This window comes from Sus scrofa, chromosome 14, assembly GCF_054392235.1.
Source record: "Sus scrofa isolate SSC_HxYL_T2T_F1_AM1 chromosome 14, Sscrofa_HxYL_maternal_Yorkshire_Landrace_v2.0, whole genome shotgun sequence".
Lineage (NCBI taxonomy): Eukaryota > Metazoa > Chordata > Mammalia > Artiodactyla > Suidae > Sus > Sus scrofa.
Genome location: NC_139396.1, coordinates 127085168 through 127103588, shown reverse-complemented (window position 1 = coordinate 127103588; position 18421 = coordinate 127085168). Strand labels below are relative to the sequence as shown.

Genomic DNA, 18421 nt, shown 5'->3' with positions numbered 1-18421 from the left:
ACCAGGTACAAGTGATTTGCATCACTGGGTAAATTAGGTGAAACAGGGCTCCACTAGCAATTTTTGGTCTCGTGCAATGTATCTATTTACAGGAAAGTGAAGTTACTTATTCAGATTGCTGAGTCACTGGATGTATGTGTTTAGGTGACAGACCCCAGATCTATCATCTGGTCCTATTTCTGAGGTCCGAGTGGGGGAAGAGAATACAGATATATGTTAGTTCAAAATGTACCTATGTTGACATCAGTTTTCACCTCCTGATTTTAAAAGAAAATGTACTACATTTTATTTTATTTTATTGAGGGCCGCGCCTGTGGCATATGGAGGCTCCTAGGCTAAGGGGTGCATCGGAGCTGTAGCCGCTGGCCTACGCCACAGCCACAGCAACGCCAGAGCAGAGCCACATCTGCGACCTACAGCACAGCTCACGGCAATGCTGGATCCTTAACCCACTGAGCGAGGCCAGGGATCGAACCTGTGTTCTCACGGATACTAGTCAGATTTGTTTCTGCTGAGCCAGGACAGGAACTCCCGAAAATGTACTGCATTTTAAAATAAAATGAGCATTTCTCTATAAGGTGAACTTTCCTGATTATTTTTGCCTGAAAGCCCAGAGCTATTTTTGTGTTCCAACTACAGTTTCTTCACCATGGTTTTTTTTATATAATGAATCCCTTCTTTCATTTCAAGGATTTGATGCTAAGTTTTCTAATTTTATGTTAATGATATTCCATGCTATCATATCTGCTATTGGTTAGTATAAGTCACTGCAAATATAGAGGGGTAAGTGGTAGGGGCTGAATGTAGTCCCTCATGGTCCAGGAAGAGAGAGAAGTACACACATCCAGCTTTTAAATGATGCTCCAGAGCAAATTGCCCCATCAGTAAACTAGCAACCTATTTATACTTCAAGAAGGTCTACTTGGGAAGCCCTTTTTTGGCTTTTAGGGCCTCACCTGCAGCATATGGAAGTTCCCAGGCCAGGGATCGATCTGAGCCACAGGTCAACCTATGCTGCAGCTCTGGCAATGCCAGATCCTTAACTCATTGTGCCATAGTGGGAATTCCTACAGTGGGCAATGTTTTATGAGTCCTTTTCAATGTCCATTACAGAATAATGCCTAAAATTAGTCCTGCTTTTCTCTCTTCCTGGATTTTTGGGGATTATATTCAGTCTTTGCCTCTTAGCCATCAATCTCATTCATAACTTGAAATTTCACACCATAGTTGACTTTGAAATGACTGTTTTGGAGAACCGATGGCTGATATCTGATGAATACTGCCAAAATGCCCTGCTAGGGAGACCACAAAATGGCCCACATTTCATTATGAGTGATGTTAAAGATAGCAGATGATGAGGGAGGAAACTGGGAAGTCCAGTGAGTAAATGGAAGCCTGCCACTTATTTAGGCCACTCTGTGCTTTCTGTTTCTCCTGCAGATTAATTGGCACAGCCACTGTAGCCCTGAAGGACCTGGTTGGTGACCAGAGCAGATCCCTGCCCTACAAACTAACCTCCCTGCTAAACGAAAGAGGACAAGAGACTGGGGTAAGCCTTTCCTTCTTGTCGTATGGCTTTGAAGTGAGGTGGCCAAGCAAAGGGTCATTAAGAGTGTGAAATTATAGCTAGCTTACTATGCACGCAAGTGCACACATACAGACCTACTGGTTTTGACATAAATAGGTGCCTTTGCAAGTGATGTGGCTTTTTTCCTGTATTCATTTATAGAACTATAAATTAGGTGAACTTGATTTTTCTCTTTCTTTTTTCTTTTCTTTTTTGCTTTTTAGGGCCATACCTTCAGCACATGGAAGTTCCCAGGCTAGGGGCTGAATCAGAGCTGCAGCTGCCAGCCTATAGCACAGCCACAGCAACACCAGATCCGAGCTGCATCTGCGACCTACACCACAGCTCAGGGCAATGCTGGATCTTAACCCCCTGAGCGAGGCCAGGGATCAAACCTGCATCCTCATGGGTACTAGTCAGATTCATTTCCACTGAGCCATGACGATTTGGTGTGTGTCCTGGTTTGTGTGTGTGTGTGTGTGTGTGTGTGTGTACACGCGGTCCTTATTTGCAAAGGCCTCCTTTTATTCTGAGGTTTGTCCTTCCTCATTTTGGTTATGAAAGGTCCTTTATTTTATGAAATGATCCTAATAGTAGATCATCACAGCTGTGGGCATGTTTGGCAAAATAAGTCAATGACCCTATGTTGAGTCCCCCAGCAAACTGTTTTGAAATTTTGTCAGTTCATGAAATATAAAAGCACAGAAATCTCTGCCCTAAAATCATACGCCATGTGAGAGACCTAAATTGGATTTTTAAAACAGAAGTAACTTTATGTCCTGTAACGAGCTAGTATATTTCTTCCTTTCTGATGATGAAAAGTTATGTAACATTCTCTGTTCTCCTTCTTGCCTGGCTTCTAGCCATCATGGGGTCACATTTAATGCAAGAAGGATAACACTTATTTTTCTTTTTAGGGCCGCACCTATGGCATACGGAGGTTCCCAGCCCAGGGGTCAAATCAGAGCTACAGCTCTCAGCCTACACCACAGCCCTGGCAACGTGGGATCCGAGCCGCGTCTGTGACTTACACCACAGCTTAGGGCAACACCGGATTCCTGACCCACTGAGCAAGGCCAGGGATGGAACCCACATCCTCATAGATTCTAGTTGGTTTGTTTCTGCTGTGCCACAAAGGGAACTCCAGGGTCACCCTTATCTTCAGCTTCATGTTTTGCATATTTGTTTCCTCTTTAATCAGACTTGTTTCCCTTTTTTAAAAGCCTTGTTTTATGAATCATATTGTTCTGTCACTTTCTGTTAGTTGCTTAAAATTTTTTTGAGAGAGAAGTGTGAGGATACATTTCAGCAGTTAAAAAGTTAATGAGCAAACAAAGAACCTAATCACTTAGAATGAGCCGCTGTGACTGTAATTCTGTGAGTGGAGGCCATTTTCAGCCTGGGAAGGAGGCTCAAGACAAGTTCATGCTTGCTTGTCACAACTTCCCTCCAGTAGGAGGATGCCCCTTAGCAATGATACACTTGGCCACCTGTACAGGTAACTGCTTTCCCAGGGTTCCCACACCACCTGGGCTCACACGTGAGTGATATCAATAGCAGAGGATGTGTCATCTTTCTTTCTTTCTCTTCTCACTTTCCCATTCCCCTGCTCATCCCTTCTAGACTTCTCCTGCTGAATTAGTTTGTGTTCAGTCTACAGCATTTTTTTTTTTCTTTCTCTTTTTATGGCCTTACCTGTGGCATATGGGAGTTCCTGGGCTAGGAGTCAAATTGGAGTTGAAGCTGAGGCCTACGTCACAGCCATGGCAACGCCAGATCCTAAACCCACTGAGTGAGGCCAGGAATCAAACCCACATCTTCACGGAGACAACCCGTGAACCACAAGGGGAACTCCTAGTCTGTAGCATTGTGATGCTCTGCCCTGATTCTGTTTGCATTGAATTATTTCTTCCCAGGCCACCATTGACTTGGTGATCGGCTATGATCCGCCTTCAGCTCCACATCCAAACGACCCCAGTGGGACCAGCGTGCCAGGCATGGGAGGTAAGCTGACCCCTTGGAAGGCCCAGCCTATGCCAGGGTGCCAGGGGGAGTCTACTAAAGGCTCATGAGGACTCTCCAAGAAAGCGTCCCTTGTCACTGTACTATCTGTAGCTCCCTGCCCTCCTAGACAGGGCCCCGAGAGGCAGGTGAAGCTGCCCTGAACTGGGACATTATAAGGGTTTATGAAATGCCCTTCAAGGGAGAGGGGACAGCAAGACAGGCCCTTCCTGAGCTTCTCACATGAGCCTGTCCAGCACACAGACTCCAGCAGAAGGTCCCAGCAAGGCTTTGCTTTGGGTTTGTGGATTGTACCCCATATGATCTCGCCTGGATGTGAATTTCAGGAGTGGCCTCTTTTCCCTGTCACGTGTCTCTTCCTCCTAAATGTGGAATCACCAGGCTGTGCTGTCAGGGCCAGTCTCATGGTCGGCCCTTGGATTGGAGCCCCTTTCTCCCTGGGCCTTCCCAGCCTCGGAACAGCCCCCGGTCCTTTCAGCAAATGCTTCCCTCCTGTGTTTCTTGTTCTCTGATGTGGGTGAGGTCATCCAGGGCCATGAGGTATTGCTCTGGATGGTGGGGTCTCGGGACTGAGGCTGAGTTTGAGGCCTTAGGTGGAAAAAAGTCTGTAAAATGGTCAGGCCTTTCATAACACTGAGTTAGGCCTCCTCTTAGTGTCTTTCCAAGGTGACATGATGCTAAACATGAATCTGTCCCTTCCTGTGCCCAGAGGCACATCTCCCCAGCCTTGGTATGTACCCCAGGCAGGAAGGGCCCCTCGTCCTGGCACACTCACCTGCTGCCTTGAAATCCTCCCTCCTAGGAAGGTGCCCTGGCTCTGGTTTCTGCCAGGCTTGGCTCCCCAGTTCCTGTCTTCTCTGCATTTGGAATAGACCAACCCTGATCCAGTCTAACCTCAGAGTAACTTGATTGCATCTTGGTTCTGAACTCAGCTCTGTGGCTGCCTATGGGGTCTTCCTGGCACCTGCAGCAGCACCTCCTTTCCCGCCCGGTGATGTCTGCCTCCTTCCTGGGTAACTTCTTGTCTGCCTCAGCCTTATTCCAGCCACTGTCCTTGCTCACCTACCCCTTGGATGGCCCAATATTAAAGTTGGGGCCTATTTCAAGCAATTGTGAATGTCCAGCATGGGTCAGCTGGCCCGCTCTTCCTTGGGGACAGCTGGGGGTGGCATAGCCCCTTTACTTTTGTAAGGGCACCAGCACATCAGCAGCATGCAGTGCCTTCACCCTCTGCCCACTGGCCCCAGGGGCATGCTGCATGGTCCTCAGACACTCTCGGCCCCACAAGGTCCCTGAAGTGGTTCAGGAGCATCCCTGGAACCCTTTGCTGCCACAGCAGTGACAGTGAATACACCACAGAGGAAACAGTGCAGTCCTGAGCAGCGTTCCATCAGGGGCTGAATCCAGTGGTCTGACCCCTTTCCTTCCTGCCTCCTCTGCCCATGCCTGCTGTCACCAGCATTCGCATTAGCCTGGGAATGACAGGAGGTACTTTCTGGCCCCCAAAAGGCAGCCCTGACTTATGGGCTATTAGGTATAGCCTCTGAATTGGGAGGATCAGGGTACTTTTTCTTATACTGATATTGTTTCTAAGCCAGATCCTGTTTATTAGTTTCCTAAGGCTGCTATGGTAAAGTACCACAAACGAAGTGGCTCAAATGGTGGAAATATATCCTCTCACAGCTCTGGAGGCTAGAATTCTGAAATCAGTGTCGACAGGGACAGTTCCTTGAAGGGACTCTGAGGGAAATAGTTCCACGCCACTCTCCCAGCTTCTGGTGGTTGCTGACAGTCTTTGGTGTCCCTTGGTTTGTAGCTCCGTCACTCTAGTCCCTGCCTCTGTCATCACAGTGTTCTCCCCATGTGTCCTTGTCCTCACAGGGACCTCTTGGTGTGTGTCTGTGTCCAAGTTCTCACGTCTTTTTTTTTGCTTTTGAGGGCCACACCCACAGCATATGGAGGTTCCCAGGCCAGGGATCAAATGGGAGCTACAGCTGCCAGTCTACACCACAGCCACAGCAACAACAGAGCCGAGCCACGTCTACGACCTACACCACAGCTCATGGCAATGCCAGATCCCTAACCCACTGAACAAGGCCAGAGATGGAACCCGCAACCTCATGGTTCCTAGTCGGATTCGTTTCTGCTGTGCCACGATGGTAACTCTGTTCTCACGTCTTATACGGGCACCAGTCGTTAGAATAGGCCCACCGCCATCCAGTCTGATTTCAGGGTAACTTGATTACATCTACACAGACTTCTGTTTCCAATACGGTCACGTGTGGTTACAAGTGGGCATGACTTTGGGAAAACACTCTTTAGCCTTGTCCACTGTTAGAAAAAAGAGTTTCATTATGATTTTTCCATGTCAAGAGCCAAAATGTTAAGTGGGCTCTTCTGTGATACCCCTTCAGCCCGGCCTTTAGGGAAAAATAACACTGTTTCATTCAAGTAGAAAGAGTAAACTTAGAGTTTATAGTGAACTGGCACCACACAACTTCTTAGTGTTTATGGAGTAACATGAATGCAACTAGAGATTCTCATACGAAATGAAGTCAGAAAGAGAAAGACAAATACCGTAGGATATCATTTATATGTGGAATCTAAAATATGGCACAAGTGAATCTATGTACAAAAGAGAAAGAGACTCATGGACATGAACAGCAGACTTATGGTTGCCAAGGGGGAGGAGGGAGGAAGTGGGGTGGACTGGGAATTTGGGGTTGTCGATGCAAACTATTACGTTTAGAATGGATAAGCAATGAGGTATAGTTCCTACTGTACAGCACAAGGAACTATACCCAATCTCTCGGGATACAACATGATGGAAGATAATACAAGAAAAAGAATGTATGCATATGTATGACTGGGTCACTGTGCTGTATAGCAGAAATTGACAGAATACTGTGAATCAACTATACCCTATTTTTTTTTCTTTTTTTTTTTTCTTTTTGGGGTTGCACCTGAAGCATATGGAGAAACCCAGGCAGGGGTTGAATCAGAGCTGTAGTTTCTGGCCTACGCCACAACCACAGCAATGAGGGATCTGGGCTACATTTGTAACCTACACCACAGCTCAGGGCAACACTGGATCCTTAACCCACTGAGCAATGCCAGGGATCAAACCCGTGTCCTCATATATACTAGTCGGGTTCTTTAACCGATGATCCATGACAGGAACTCCTATAGCCTAATTAAAAAAAAGATAAATAGGAGTTCCCGTCATGGCTCAGTGGCTAACAAATCTGACTAGGAACCCCGAGGTTGCAGTTCGATCCCTGGCCTTGCTCAGTGGGTTAAGGATCCGGCATTGCTGTGGCATAGGCCAACAGCTACAGCTCCAATTAGACCTCTAGCCTGGGAACCTCCATATGCTGCAGGTGCAGCCCTAAAAAGACAAAAAAAAAAAAAAAAAAAAAAAGATAAATAAATTGGTTGCACGATTTGCTGACACATTGCTTGTTGCTGCAGTGCTGGGAGTGGTAAATTCTTTAAGATATAGATCCTGCCCTCCAGGAACTTTCAGTCCAGGTTTAAAGACAAGACTTTTGTTTCCTGAAGGTGTATCATTATGGATCAGAGCAAGGGCTTTGCAGTCAGACTGGCCTAAGTTGCATTCTGTGTCTATTGTTAACTAGCCATGTGACCTTAGGCAAGACACTTAACCTCTCAGAATCTCAGCTTTCTTTACTGTAAGGTGGGGAGAATAGTAACATGTACATCATAAAGTGGTTGCAATGATTAAATGAGATAATGCATAGAAGGCACTTAGCTCCATACCTGGCATATAGTTTGTATTACCTTAGTGTGGTTATCATTATCATTATTATTGTTATTATCATTAAAAAATTCTGGATGGCTTGTAGTCATAAGTTCAGTTGAAAGCCACAGTCTGTATGAGCATTCATTGTTTCCTCTAAAAAGCAGAGCTGTGAGAGGAGAATGATCTGGTTTGGCTCAGAGTCATGTTGAGATGACTAAATGCTTTAAAAAAAAAAAAAAAAAAAAAAAAAAGTTCTGTCCTAGTGGACCAGAAAGACTTTGAGAATAAGCAGTTTATTTTAGCTATTTAGAGTATAAGGGGCGGTCCCATCTCCCAAGATGGTTGATTTCCTTAGAAATGAGAAAAATACCACCTCTTGAACTTTTAAACCCACTGGGGAGAAAACCCTTGCCAGCCAGGCTTCCTTTGCCCGAGGCCCTTTCTTCTCACCCTGTGGGTTGGCTTGGCAGCACCAGTGCTCCAGCAGTGCCTAAGGGCGGAGAGTCCCCCATCCTTTTAGGAAGCTGACTCCCGGTGGAGCCCATGACAGCAGTTGGCCAAGGTCTGCCTCAGAAGACCTGACACTGCTGGATGGAGATAGCAAATGAGCCAGAACTTGGCTTCCTTTTATTTGGATCCCAAACAAAGAATGTTACCAAGTGCTGACCTGCAAATGAGCCGTGTCCACAGGGCAATTTTATGTGTGTGAAATGACAAAGTGAAATTCCTTCATTTAAAAGACAAACAGGTTTCAGAGAGTCCTGCTGTGGCTCAGCAGGTTACATACTTAACTAGTATCCATGAGGATTTGGGTTTGATCTCTGACCTCGCTCAGTGGGTTAAGGATCCAGTGTTGCCATGAGCTGTGGTGTAGGTCGCAGATGTGGCTTGGATCTGGTGTTGCTGTGGCTGGGGCATTGGTGGGCAGCTGCAGCTCCAGTTTGACCCCTAGTCCAGGAACTTCTATATGCTGCAGGTGTGGCCCTAAAAAAGAAAAAAAATAAAAAAAAATTAAAAAAAGCAAACAGGTTTCTTTGATCTAGAAGCGCTATCTCTTAGGGACTGTAAGATTAACATTCACTTCAGCTAGATCAAGGGTGGCATTCTGAATGGTGACTTCATAATCTGTCTAAAAGAAACTTTTCTGAAGTTCCCTTATGGTACAACAGGTTAAGGATCTGGCATTGTCACTGCAGTGGCTTGGGTTGTTGCCGTAGCTGGGATTTGATTCCTGGCCTGAGAACTTTCACATATCACTGAGTGTAGTCAAAAAAAAAAAAAAAAAAAAAGAAAAGAAAAAAGTTTTTCTCAGTAGTTAAAAAAAATCTATCTTTCTTTCTTTATTTCCTTTCCTTTCTTTCTTTCTTTCTTTGTTTTTTTCTTTTCTTTTTAGGGCCACATCCATGACATATGGAAGTTCCTGGTCTAGGGGTCAAACTGGAGCTGCAGCTGCTGGCCTACACCACAGCCACAGCAACACTGGATCCTTAACCCACCGGGCGAGGCCAGGGATTGAACCCACATACTCGTGGATACTAGTCAGGTTCGTAACCCACTGAGCCACAATAGGAACTCCCCTAAAAAAATCTTTTAATGTCCTAGACTATTTGGATGTTTTCAGAGAAAACTTTTTAAAAAAAATCTTAATGTTCAGTGCAGTTCAACTAAGCAAAGATATCTTTGAGAACTTAGTACAACTCCATGCTAGGGAGGATGCTAAGGAAAAGAAAACCTAACAACTTATCGTCTTGGGGGGAAATAAGACCAACAAACATGAGACAGAGAAGTAAAAGCAAGGCAGCTATATGTCCTGCCACTGCAGACCTTAACATAAACAGAACATCTGGTCCAGAAGTTGTTTTTCTCATTTCCCTTAAATTGCCTTTTAAAATTTTTTTTTTATCATTTTACGTAAAAGTAATGAGTCTGCTTCCTCTAATTTATATAGATCTCTTCAAATTTTGAAACATGAACTTGGGATTTTTTAAGTTAAGAAGCAATATCTGCTTGTAAAAATGTAAACATCACAGAAGATAAGACACAAGAAAATAACAATCTCTTAGTCCCTCCTCCTGTGATAACCACTGTTCACAACTGCTAATAGTGATTCGAAAGGTTACCCTCCACATGTAGTGGGTTCTGCAAAGAAATTTGAAAATTCACCTCTACAAGTTGAAGAAACTAATTCTGACCATAGATTACAAGGATTGATACTTGAGAGGTTCATGTTTTATTTCGTTTTGCTTTTTTAGGCTCTTTTTTAAAGAGCAGTTTTAGATTTATCACAAAACTGAGAAGAAGATACGGAGACTTCCCACTTACCCTCTGCCCCACATGCGTAGCCTTCCCCATTGTCAGTATCACTCACCAGAATAGTACATTTTAAAAATTTTATTTATATTTTATTTTTTTGTCTTTTTGGGGCCACACCAGAGGCATATGGAAGTTCCCAGGCTAGGGGTTCAGTCAGAGCTGCAGCTGCCGGCCTACACCACAGCCATCGCAACGTGGAACCTGAGCCCCATATGCGACCTACACCACAGCTCGTGGCCAGGGATTGTGCCCATGTCTTCATGGATACTAATTAACCACTGACCCACGAGAGGAACTCCCTAGTACATTAAAAAAATTTTTTTTTGTCTTTTTATCTTTTTAGGGCCGCACCCGCGGCACATGGAGGTTCCCAGGCTAGGGGTCTAATCAGAGCTGTGGCTGCCAGCCTACACCGGAGCCACAGCAATGCCAGTTCTGAGCTACACCACAGCTCACAGCAACGCCAGAGCGAGGCCAGGGATCGAAACTGCAACCTCATGGTTCTTAGACTCATTTCCACTGCGCCACGAGGGGAACTGCAGCAATACACATTTAAGGTTCCTCCGTGTTTTTTCATGACTTGATAAACCATTTTGTTATTGCTGAATAATACTCCGTTGTTTGGGGATACCCACAGTTTATTTATCCATTTGCCTATTGAAGGACATCTTGGCTTCCAAATTTGGCAATTATAGGTAAAGCTTCTATAAACATCCATGAGCAGATTTTTGTTTGGACATAGGTTTTCAATTCCTTTGGACAAATACCAAGGAACGTATCACTGATTGGCAGGGTATGTGTATGTTTAGTTGTTTTTTGTTTGATTGTTTGTTTGTTTTAGGGCTGTACCTGTGACTGATGGAAGTTACTGGGATAGGGTTGCGTCAGAGCTGCAGTTGCCAGCCTACACCACAGCCACAGCCACACCAGATCCAAGCCACATCTGCGACCTATACCACATAGGAAATGGGAACTCCAAGTTGAGCTTTTTACTTGATTAACATTATCTTATCCAGACTCAAACAGAGCTCTTTGGGCTGTGTTTCCTAGTTTGGCTCACAGTCTCAATCAGTGAAAGGCAGGTGCGGCCAGAGAGTTCCCCTTGTGGCCCAGCGGAAATGAATCTGACTAGGATCCATGAGGACGCGGTTTCGAACCCTGGCCTTGATCAGTGGGTTAAGGATCTGGCGTTTCTGTGGATATGGTGTAGGCTCGTGGCTACAGCTCTGATTAGACCCCTAGCCTGGGAACCTACATATGCCCCCAGTGCGGCTCTAAAAAGCAAAAAAAAAAAAAAAAAAAAAAAAAAATGGACAAAGTCAGGTGCTGCCAGAATTTCCCTGCAAGCCCCTGTTTGTATCACTGTTGGGTTACAGGCTCTTCCATGGTACTTTCGCTTTGGTCAGTGTATTGGATTCACTCCAGAAGATTCCTAGGGCCCATGTAGTGCTGTTTACCCAAAATTCAAAGTGGAGAGTAATGAATTGCTTATGGTTCAGTGTAGGCATTTATATAACTTCTAGCATGTTAGAAACTCAGCAAAGTTATTATTCAACATTCTAGCTCAGTCAACATGTTATTTCTAATATGTTTTCATGCTTAAAAACTCTCTCCTGCTCTGCCTTGTTACTTTTTAGCTTAAACTGAAGATATCACACTAGCCCTTTGTTCTGATTTTTGCAATGACCTTTGGCCCAAAGTAATGAAATTCTGCCTTAACCAGTATCACCATTTAACAAGATCTCATCATGAGAAGCAAAATTAATATTACAGGCAGAGGCTGGCATTCTAGAACTCTGGATAAACAAGATTGCTATGAGGAAATAGTAAATATTGACCCAAAAACCTTAAAATATTCATGGAGAAAGGACTCTCCATCAAGGAAAGGAAGAGGATTAGGCAGGATGGTGGCCCTTCAGTGCTTAGGCGGAAAAGATGAAAGCCCTGGGAAGTGTTTAAATAAAGGGGCCTGCTGGCCAGGATGGCCCTGGCCAAGCTCATTGCCTGCTTTCTCAGCAAAATAAGAAGGCAAGTCATGGGCTGATGGTGAGAAGAATAGACAGTGTGTTGGAAGCTTTCAAGGTGCAAAATAGGTGGCACATCAGAAGAGTAAAGGGATTTGGAGTTCCCTTCGTGGTTCAGTGGTTAACGAATCCGACTAGGAACCATGAGGTTGCGGGTTCGATCCCGGCCTTGCTCAGTGGGTTAAGGATCCGGCATTGCCGTGAGCTGTGGTGTAGGTTGCAGGTGCAGCTCGGATCCCCTGTTGCTGTGGCTCTGGCATAGATAGGCCAGTGGCTACAGCTGCGATTAGACCCCTAGTCTGGGAACCTCTGTATGCCACAGGAGTGGCCCTAGAAAAGGGCAAAAAGTCAAAAAAAAAAAAAAAAAAGAGTAAAGGGATTTGACCTTGTTGGCTAATCAGTGGCCATCTCAAACCAGGATTTAGCATAACTTCGAACTGGGTGCCTTGAAAACATGGTAGAATGACGGGGCAATTCTGTGAGTCCACTGAAAGTTCGAGAGCATGAAATTAAAGTGACACTAGTCAGTAAGGTGTGTGTTCTGGGTTCAGTCGCCTGAGTGAAGGAGTGTGGTACATGGAAAGTCAGGTGAACCAGGTGAGTACAATGAAGGGAGGGGGAGGGAAGGATTGGGGGGCAAGTAGAGGAGCAATTGCAGGGTTAGATCATGGTATCCAGCAGGTTAGGAGAAAGGCAAGGACATGCAGGAAGTGAGGGACAGGGGATGTGATGCCATCCATAGATCGGGGCAGCCTGTGTGACTGCAGACTTGTGGACTGGAGTAATAGAGGAAGCAAACTGGAAAGATACACAAGACAGCCACTGTAGTGGGTTGAATAGTGTCCCCTGCCTCTCAAATTCCTGTCTACATGGGACCTCAGAATGTGAACTTGTTTGGAAATATGGTCTTTGTAGATGTAATCTGTTAAAATGGGGTCATACTGGATTAGGGTGGGCCCTAAATCCAATGACGGGTATCCTTAGGAGAATAGGTGAGAACCCATGGACACACATGGGGGTGGGGTGGTTGTGGTGGGGAGGTCATGGATCAACAGAGACGAAGAATAAGTGATGCAGATAGTAGCCAAGGAACACCAGGGATTGTCAGGAACCACCAGCTAGTAAGCGGCAAGGAAGAGTTTTCCTCTAGAGGCTTCCAAGGGAGCATGGCCCTGCCAAAACCTTGATTTTGGAATTCTGGGATTTGGAACTGTTAGAGAAGAAATTTTGGTTATTTTAAGTCACTTAGTTTGTAATACTTTGTTTCCACAACCCGGGGAAGCAAGTACAAGTAGTGGCTTCCTATTCAGTCAGCAGTTCCTGACCCTCCTTGGTCACAAAATTGTCATACTTAGTAGGTCTCCTTGGCTGTAGTTCCGGTGCTTGCCTGGGTCTCAATACAGGGCAGGCCAGTACAGCTGCTAACATTGGGTAATGGAACAGCTTGCACAGAAGGGTGTGTTCAGCAGTGCCCTAGGGGTCCCCATCACTCTTTATGGAACACTTAGGGTGTTAGCATTGTTTAAGCCTGTATAGCTTCCTGCCACAGAAAGGGGCGATTTCCTGCTCTGCTATCCTGTTGATGCTGCACGGAGGTGCTGGTGGAGGGCACTACTGGTGTAGTTTCCCTCTGATCCATCCCTTTAGCCTAAAGGCTGACTACCAGAAGATGTTTCCAGAAAATTGGCTCTTTGTTACCTGCAGTCTGTATCTGGAGCATCCATCATGAGCTTCATGACGGCTTCTTCAGAGTCTAGCACTGCAAAGGGCTACAGTTTACCTCTTCTGCCGTAAACAACCACAACCTCAAGTGGAACAATCCCTGGCAGGGAGGAAATCCCACTTGGGCCCGGGAGGGTCGAAGGGAGTTCATCTTAGTTGTGGGAGGAGCCTGAAAGCAGTGAGGCCTTCACCTGCAGCCTGCTTCTAGATCCAGTCTTAAACTACTGAGGGACGGTGAAGACATGGTCCTGGTTTCAGCTCAGCTCCTAATAACCTAACAAGTTGCTTCACCTTCTTGGACCTCAGTTTTTCTACCTGTAAAATGGGATTGGGGGCAGGTTGGACTGAGGCTCTCTAAGGTCCTTTCTAGTCCAACATTCTGTGGGCCTATGACTCCTTGAAAGACTGTGAAGTGTGGTTCCAGAGAACACTGGGCCAGAGGAGCAGAGGGCTGAGAAACAGAGCAGGAAGGCACACTTGATGAATAGGAGACAAAAGGGGTGGCCTCGGAAGACACTGAAAAGATGTAGTTGGAGTCCCAGGAGGAGAGCTGCACAATTCAGAGAGGTATGTGTGGGCCCCATTGTCCAATGCCATGGAAGGTGGAGCATAAGGTTCAGAAAAGGGCTCTGAGCTTAGCAAGAATAGGTCCATGGTTGACCTTTGCAGAATAGGAGCCAGGCTTGGATGGGCTGAGCATGAATGGAGTGGTTGTAGGAGGAGGGGTCTTCCTGGGCTAAAGTCTGAAGCAGAACTTCGGGGAACCTTTTACTTCCTTGTGGTGGAACTGAAACAGAAATTAAAAGACTTAACTCAAAACTGAGATTCAAACCCAAGCAACATGGCTTCAGGGCTATGTTGGAGCCAGGCTGCAAGGCAGGCTGATGGAACTAATTCATACTATGATGTGAGTGACTGACAGATGATTCCCTATGGAAATTAAATCTTTTATATGACTTTGCATTGTAAAGGAGGAGGTTCAGGATCCAAAGGTAGGGAGTGCAGGTGCTGGTATTTTTTGGACAAGGAGGTTAGTTTTCTAGTCTCTCTTAAAATATATTGTACAAATTACTAGGAGTTCAAACCTTTTGTCTATTACAAAAAAAGTATTACAGAAGTTTGTCACTGAGTTTTAAAGAGTTTCTGAATAAGAGAGGAGAGATAGAAGGCAAAGATGAGTTTTAGATGATTTTATCTGTACATATGTGAAGGCAGCAGGAAGGTCTCTATGGGGAAAGAGCCACCAGATGTACTTGAAGTGGAGGGACATTTATAGGTTCCTCCAAAGAATCAGAAGGAAGTGGGATCTCAGGCATGGGGAGGGAGTTTGCTCTACTGAGCAGAAAATGTCTTTTCCCCTGAGTGTGAAGGAAAGTTAAGGAGATAAATGAGGGGATAGATGTGTGTGAAGGTGACAACCAGTGGATAAAGGGAGACAGCATGATGACCACCGCAGTCTGCTTGGTGAGTTTCTCATCTGCCGTGAGGTCCCCGTGGAGAAGGCACTCATGATCATGAGGCTCAGGGTGAAAGCAGACAAACCCTCAACAGTTAAAAAAAAATCTATGGAAAAGACCTGCGGTAAGAAGGCTGGAGTTGAAGTCTCCCTGCAAGACTCCAGTTTTCCCCAGCTTTTCTCTACCTCACTGTCCTAACCATGGAAAGGCCCCTGACCTCAGCTCGGGGTGGGTTTCCAGGTCAGATCCGAGGAATTTCTGGCAGGGTCCCTTCATTTGCGCCATCTCCTCTTCTCACTGTCCTCACGCCTTTGACGTTCTCCGGGTCACCTTGGAGACAGCTGGAATGAGTGCCCAGATGCGTGGGAACACATCTTCCTAAAGATCTATACCCGAGTCACAACCCCTCCCAAGTCTGTGTCACCAAAAGGTGTCTCCTTCACCTGCCGCCTCGGGAACACGGAAAATTCTCTGAAGTGTTCAGATAGGTACAGGGTGAGGGCCATCTCTGACTGGATCCCTTTTTGGGGTTTTAGGAGAAGAGGAGGAAGATGGCGGTGACGAGGAGGAGTTGGACAATACCATCAAGGTCCCCGGACCCAAGGGCCCAGGAGGGATGGCGTCGGAAGCTCACCTTGCCCGGAGGCTCACCAAAGGGAGGAGCAGCCGGCGGATGCTGTCTAACAAGCCACAGGACTTCCAGGTAGGGATGGCAGAACCCCCACCCCCCCTGCTTTGCACCACTGTGTTGTCCAGCTTCTGGCAATTGTGGTGTTGCTGGGAGGAGCCACTGCCTGTGGGCGGTGATACAACTAGTAAAAAAGGACATCAGGGCATCAACCCAATAGGAAGAGCTCCCCATCTTTCTTCTGCGTGCAGCAGCAGATGTAGTCAATCCAGATGAGGCTCTTCCATGAACTAAAATCCCCTCTAGTGGTAGGAAGAGCTCATCCAAGAATAGAAGCACAGGTATGGCATTTTTCACAGCTCTGGCCACGTCCGTAGGAAACAGCCATGCAGTGAGTTGGTACCTCTACGGATCCAGGAAGACCTGGTAGGAGGCCAGAGTCTGAGCTATGGCCTCTGCCCTGTTCTGTGCTTTCCTAGGCCAGCTGTGGTGTATTGCAGCCCCACTCCTGATCTTGGTTTTGGCAGCCCCACCCCAGTTCCCAGCTTGGAATGAGCATAGGTGGCCTCTCCCAGTCCGAAACATTGCAAAGCTGGCTGGCCTGAGCAGTAGTCGTTACAGGTGAACAAGCAGAGGCAACACCCGAGGATTCTCTTACCTGTCGTGCTCAGACAGGATCAGTGACAACTCCCCTTCTGTGCTTGCAGATCCGTGTCCGAGTGATCGAGGGCCGGCAATTAAGTGGCAACAACATCAGACCTGTGGTCAAAGTCCACGTCTGTGGTCAGACACACCGAACAAGAATCAAGCGAGGGAACAATCCTTTTTTTGATGAGGTAAACGGGCGAATGCACATCCTGTTCTGTGAGTCGGTTTTATTTATACGCACCTTCCTGGCTTCCACACATGGGAGGGGAACACGTGTACAGACTTAACAAACTTCCAGCAAAACTTCTGCACTAAGAACCACTGGATCTTGAAGTCACAGGGCCTCTTTCATCATTGGTTCCTGGAGCTGCTGGTGTCTTTCTGGTGGTTTTGCAACAAAATCAGGACACAGCCCTTCCTCTCATGTTCTCGTGTCCCTTAAAATGGAGCACATGAAGCACTTACATCTGCCTTTGCTCCTTAATTAGCAGGTGTCTCTGATGGAGGACTCGGTGTGACCAAGTAACCCAACTTTTTTAAAGTGTCAAAACCTATTTGCCTATAAAAATAGCATAGGTTTTTTTTAAAAAAAAAAACAATTATGGGCAAAAAGGGTTTTTTTCTCTCCATACAGAGAATATAGCCTGTTCTATTGACTTCTGCAGCACTCTTCAAAAATACTGAGTACCTTGACAGTTGTTTTCAGTACCACGGAACTCCATGATTAGGGCTGTGAAGAGAAATGATAAGTTTGGGCACTTTCTCATAGACCAGTCTTACTCTGTGAGGAGATGCATTTCTGAGCATTCCCAGGCCTCATGCTCTGTTCTCTGAGCCCAGGCCTTTCCTACTGCAGTTTCCTCTCACAGTTCGTCTGGGTTCCTTACAGCTTGTCATCCCAGCCCTGCCTCTGGTGTTGGTTCTGTTTTCTGACCTCTATTCACACAAGGAGCTGGGTTTTTTTGTGTGATGTTCCTGTTTCTTTCCCTTTGTTCAAACTGGCCACCAGCTTTTAGAGGCCCCATCTTCTTCCCGTTTGTAACTTCTCCTTAGATCAATCGCCAATGACAGCCCAGGGAAGTAGTGTCAAAGCTGACTGGAAAATGAGGTCCTGCTGTATAGCACAGGGAGCTACATCCAATCACTTGGGATAGAATATATGGAAGATGATATGAGAAAAAGAATGTGTGTGTGTGTGTGTGTGTATAAACTGGGTCACTTTGCTGTGTAGCAGCAATTGACAGAACATCGTAAATCAACTATAATAAAAAACTTTTTTAAAGCTAACAGGAGAGGTGGGGGCACGGGAAGTGGATTTGGGAAAGGCTAGGAAAGGGTCATGTTGGAGGGCAAGACTGGATTGCCCAGAGCACGAGATACAGATACGGGATGACTTGATGCCTAAGGCATAGGACCTGTCAGTGCATTTATAACGCAGGACAAATATCTATCCAGCTACCCTCTGAGAAGACCGATAGGAATCTCCACCTCAGAATTTTCTATTTTATTGAATTCTTTCGAGATTCGATTTCTTGGCAAAAGGGAAGACTCAGATAACTGAGCCTCTAAACAGAACAATTCATAATCAACAAAAAGATTTTACTAAAAAAATCCCTAGTTTGCTCACATCTTCTTAACCAAGTGATTAAACTTAGTATCACCGATAGTGGGACGAATGGACATGTGTGACCTGATGTGAGATAATGGAAGTACTCAGCATCACCTGTGTCATTTCTTGTCCAGTAGTCAACTTGGCTCTAACAGTAAGGAAACACTGACGCAAACCCAGATTGTGAGATTCCTCAAAGCAACTGGTCTTGATGGAAATAAACAAAATTAAGCTGGGAGTACTGTTCTAAATAAAAGGAAACTGAAAGGATACAAGTGGATACAATGTAAGATCTGAAGTGGATTTGAAAAAAGAAAATCTAAGAATAATTTTCTCAGGACAACTGTAGAATTTTGAAAATTGACTTATTTGTTAAATTTCTTTTTTTCCTTTTTAGGGCCCCATGTGCAGCATATGGAAGTTCCCAGGCTAGGGGTCGAATCAGAGCTACAGCTGCTGGCCTGTGCCACAGCCATGGCAACGCTGGGTTCTTAACCCAATGAGCAAGGCCAGGGATTGAGCCTGTGTCCTCATGGATACTAGTCAGGTTTATAACCTGCTGAGCCACAATGGGAACTCCTATGTTAAATTTCTTGAGTGTGATAATAGTGTTGTCATTATATAGAGAGATGTGCTTGCTCTCAGGAGATATGTGCAAATGTATTTTT

The 18421-nt window shown here is 45.7% G+C and overlaps 1 protein-coding gene across 9 annotated transcripts in view; it reads left to right on the top strand.

The window, feature by feature from the left end:
- Positions 1-18421, top strand: part of MYOF (myoferlin) — a 170483-nt gene that overhangs the window by 42532 nt on the left and 109530 nt on the right. For all 9 annotated transcript variants that reach the window (XR_014826643.1, XR_014826645.1, XR_014826642.1 and 6 more), the window contains exons 4-7: positions 1441-1549; positions 3484-3571; positions 15405-15571; positions 16204-16332. Coding sequence is in view for 5 of the 9 variants with exons in the window: in XM_084994880.1 (XP_084851006.1) it covers positions 1441-1549; positions 3484-3571; positions 15405-15571; positions 16204-16332 (493 nt within the window). In the remaining 4 variants the exon portion in view is untranslated. The remainder of the gene's footprint in view (positions 1-1440; positions 1550-3483; positions 3572-15404; positions 15572-16203; positions 16333-18421) is intronic.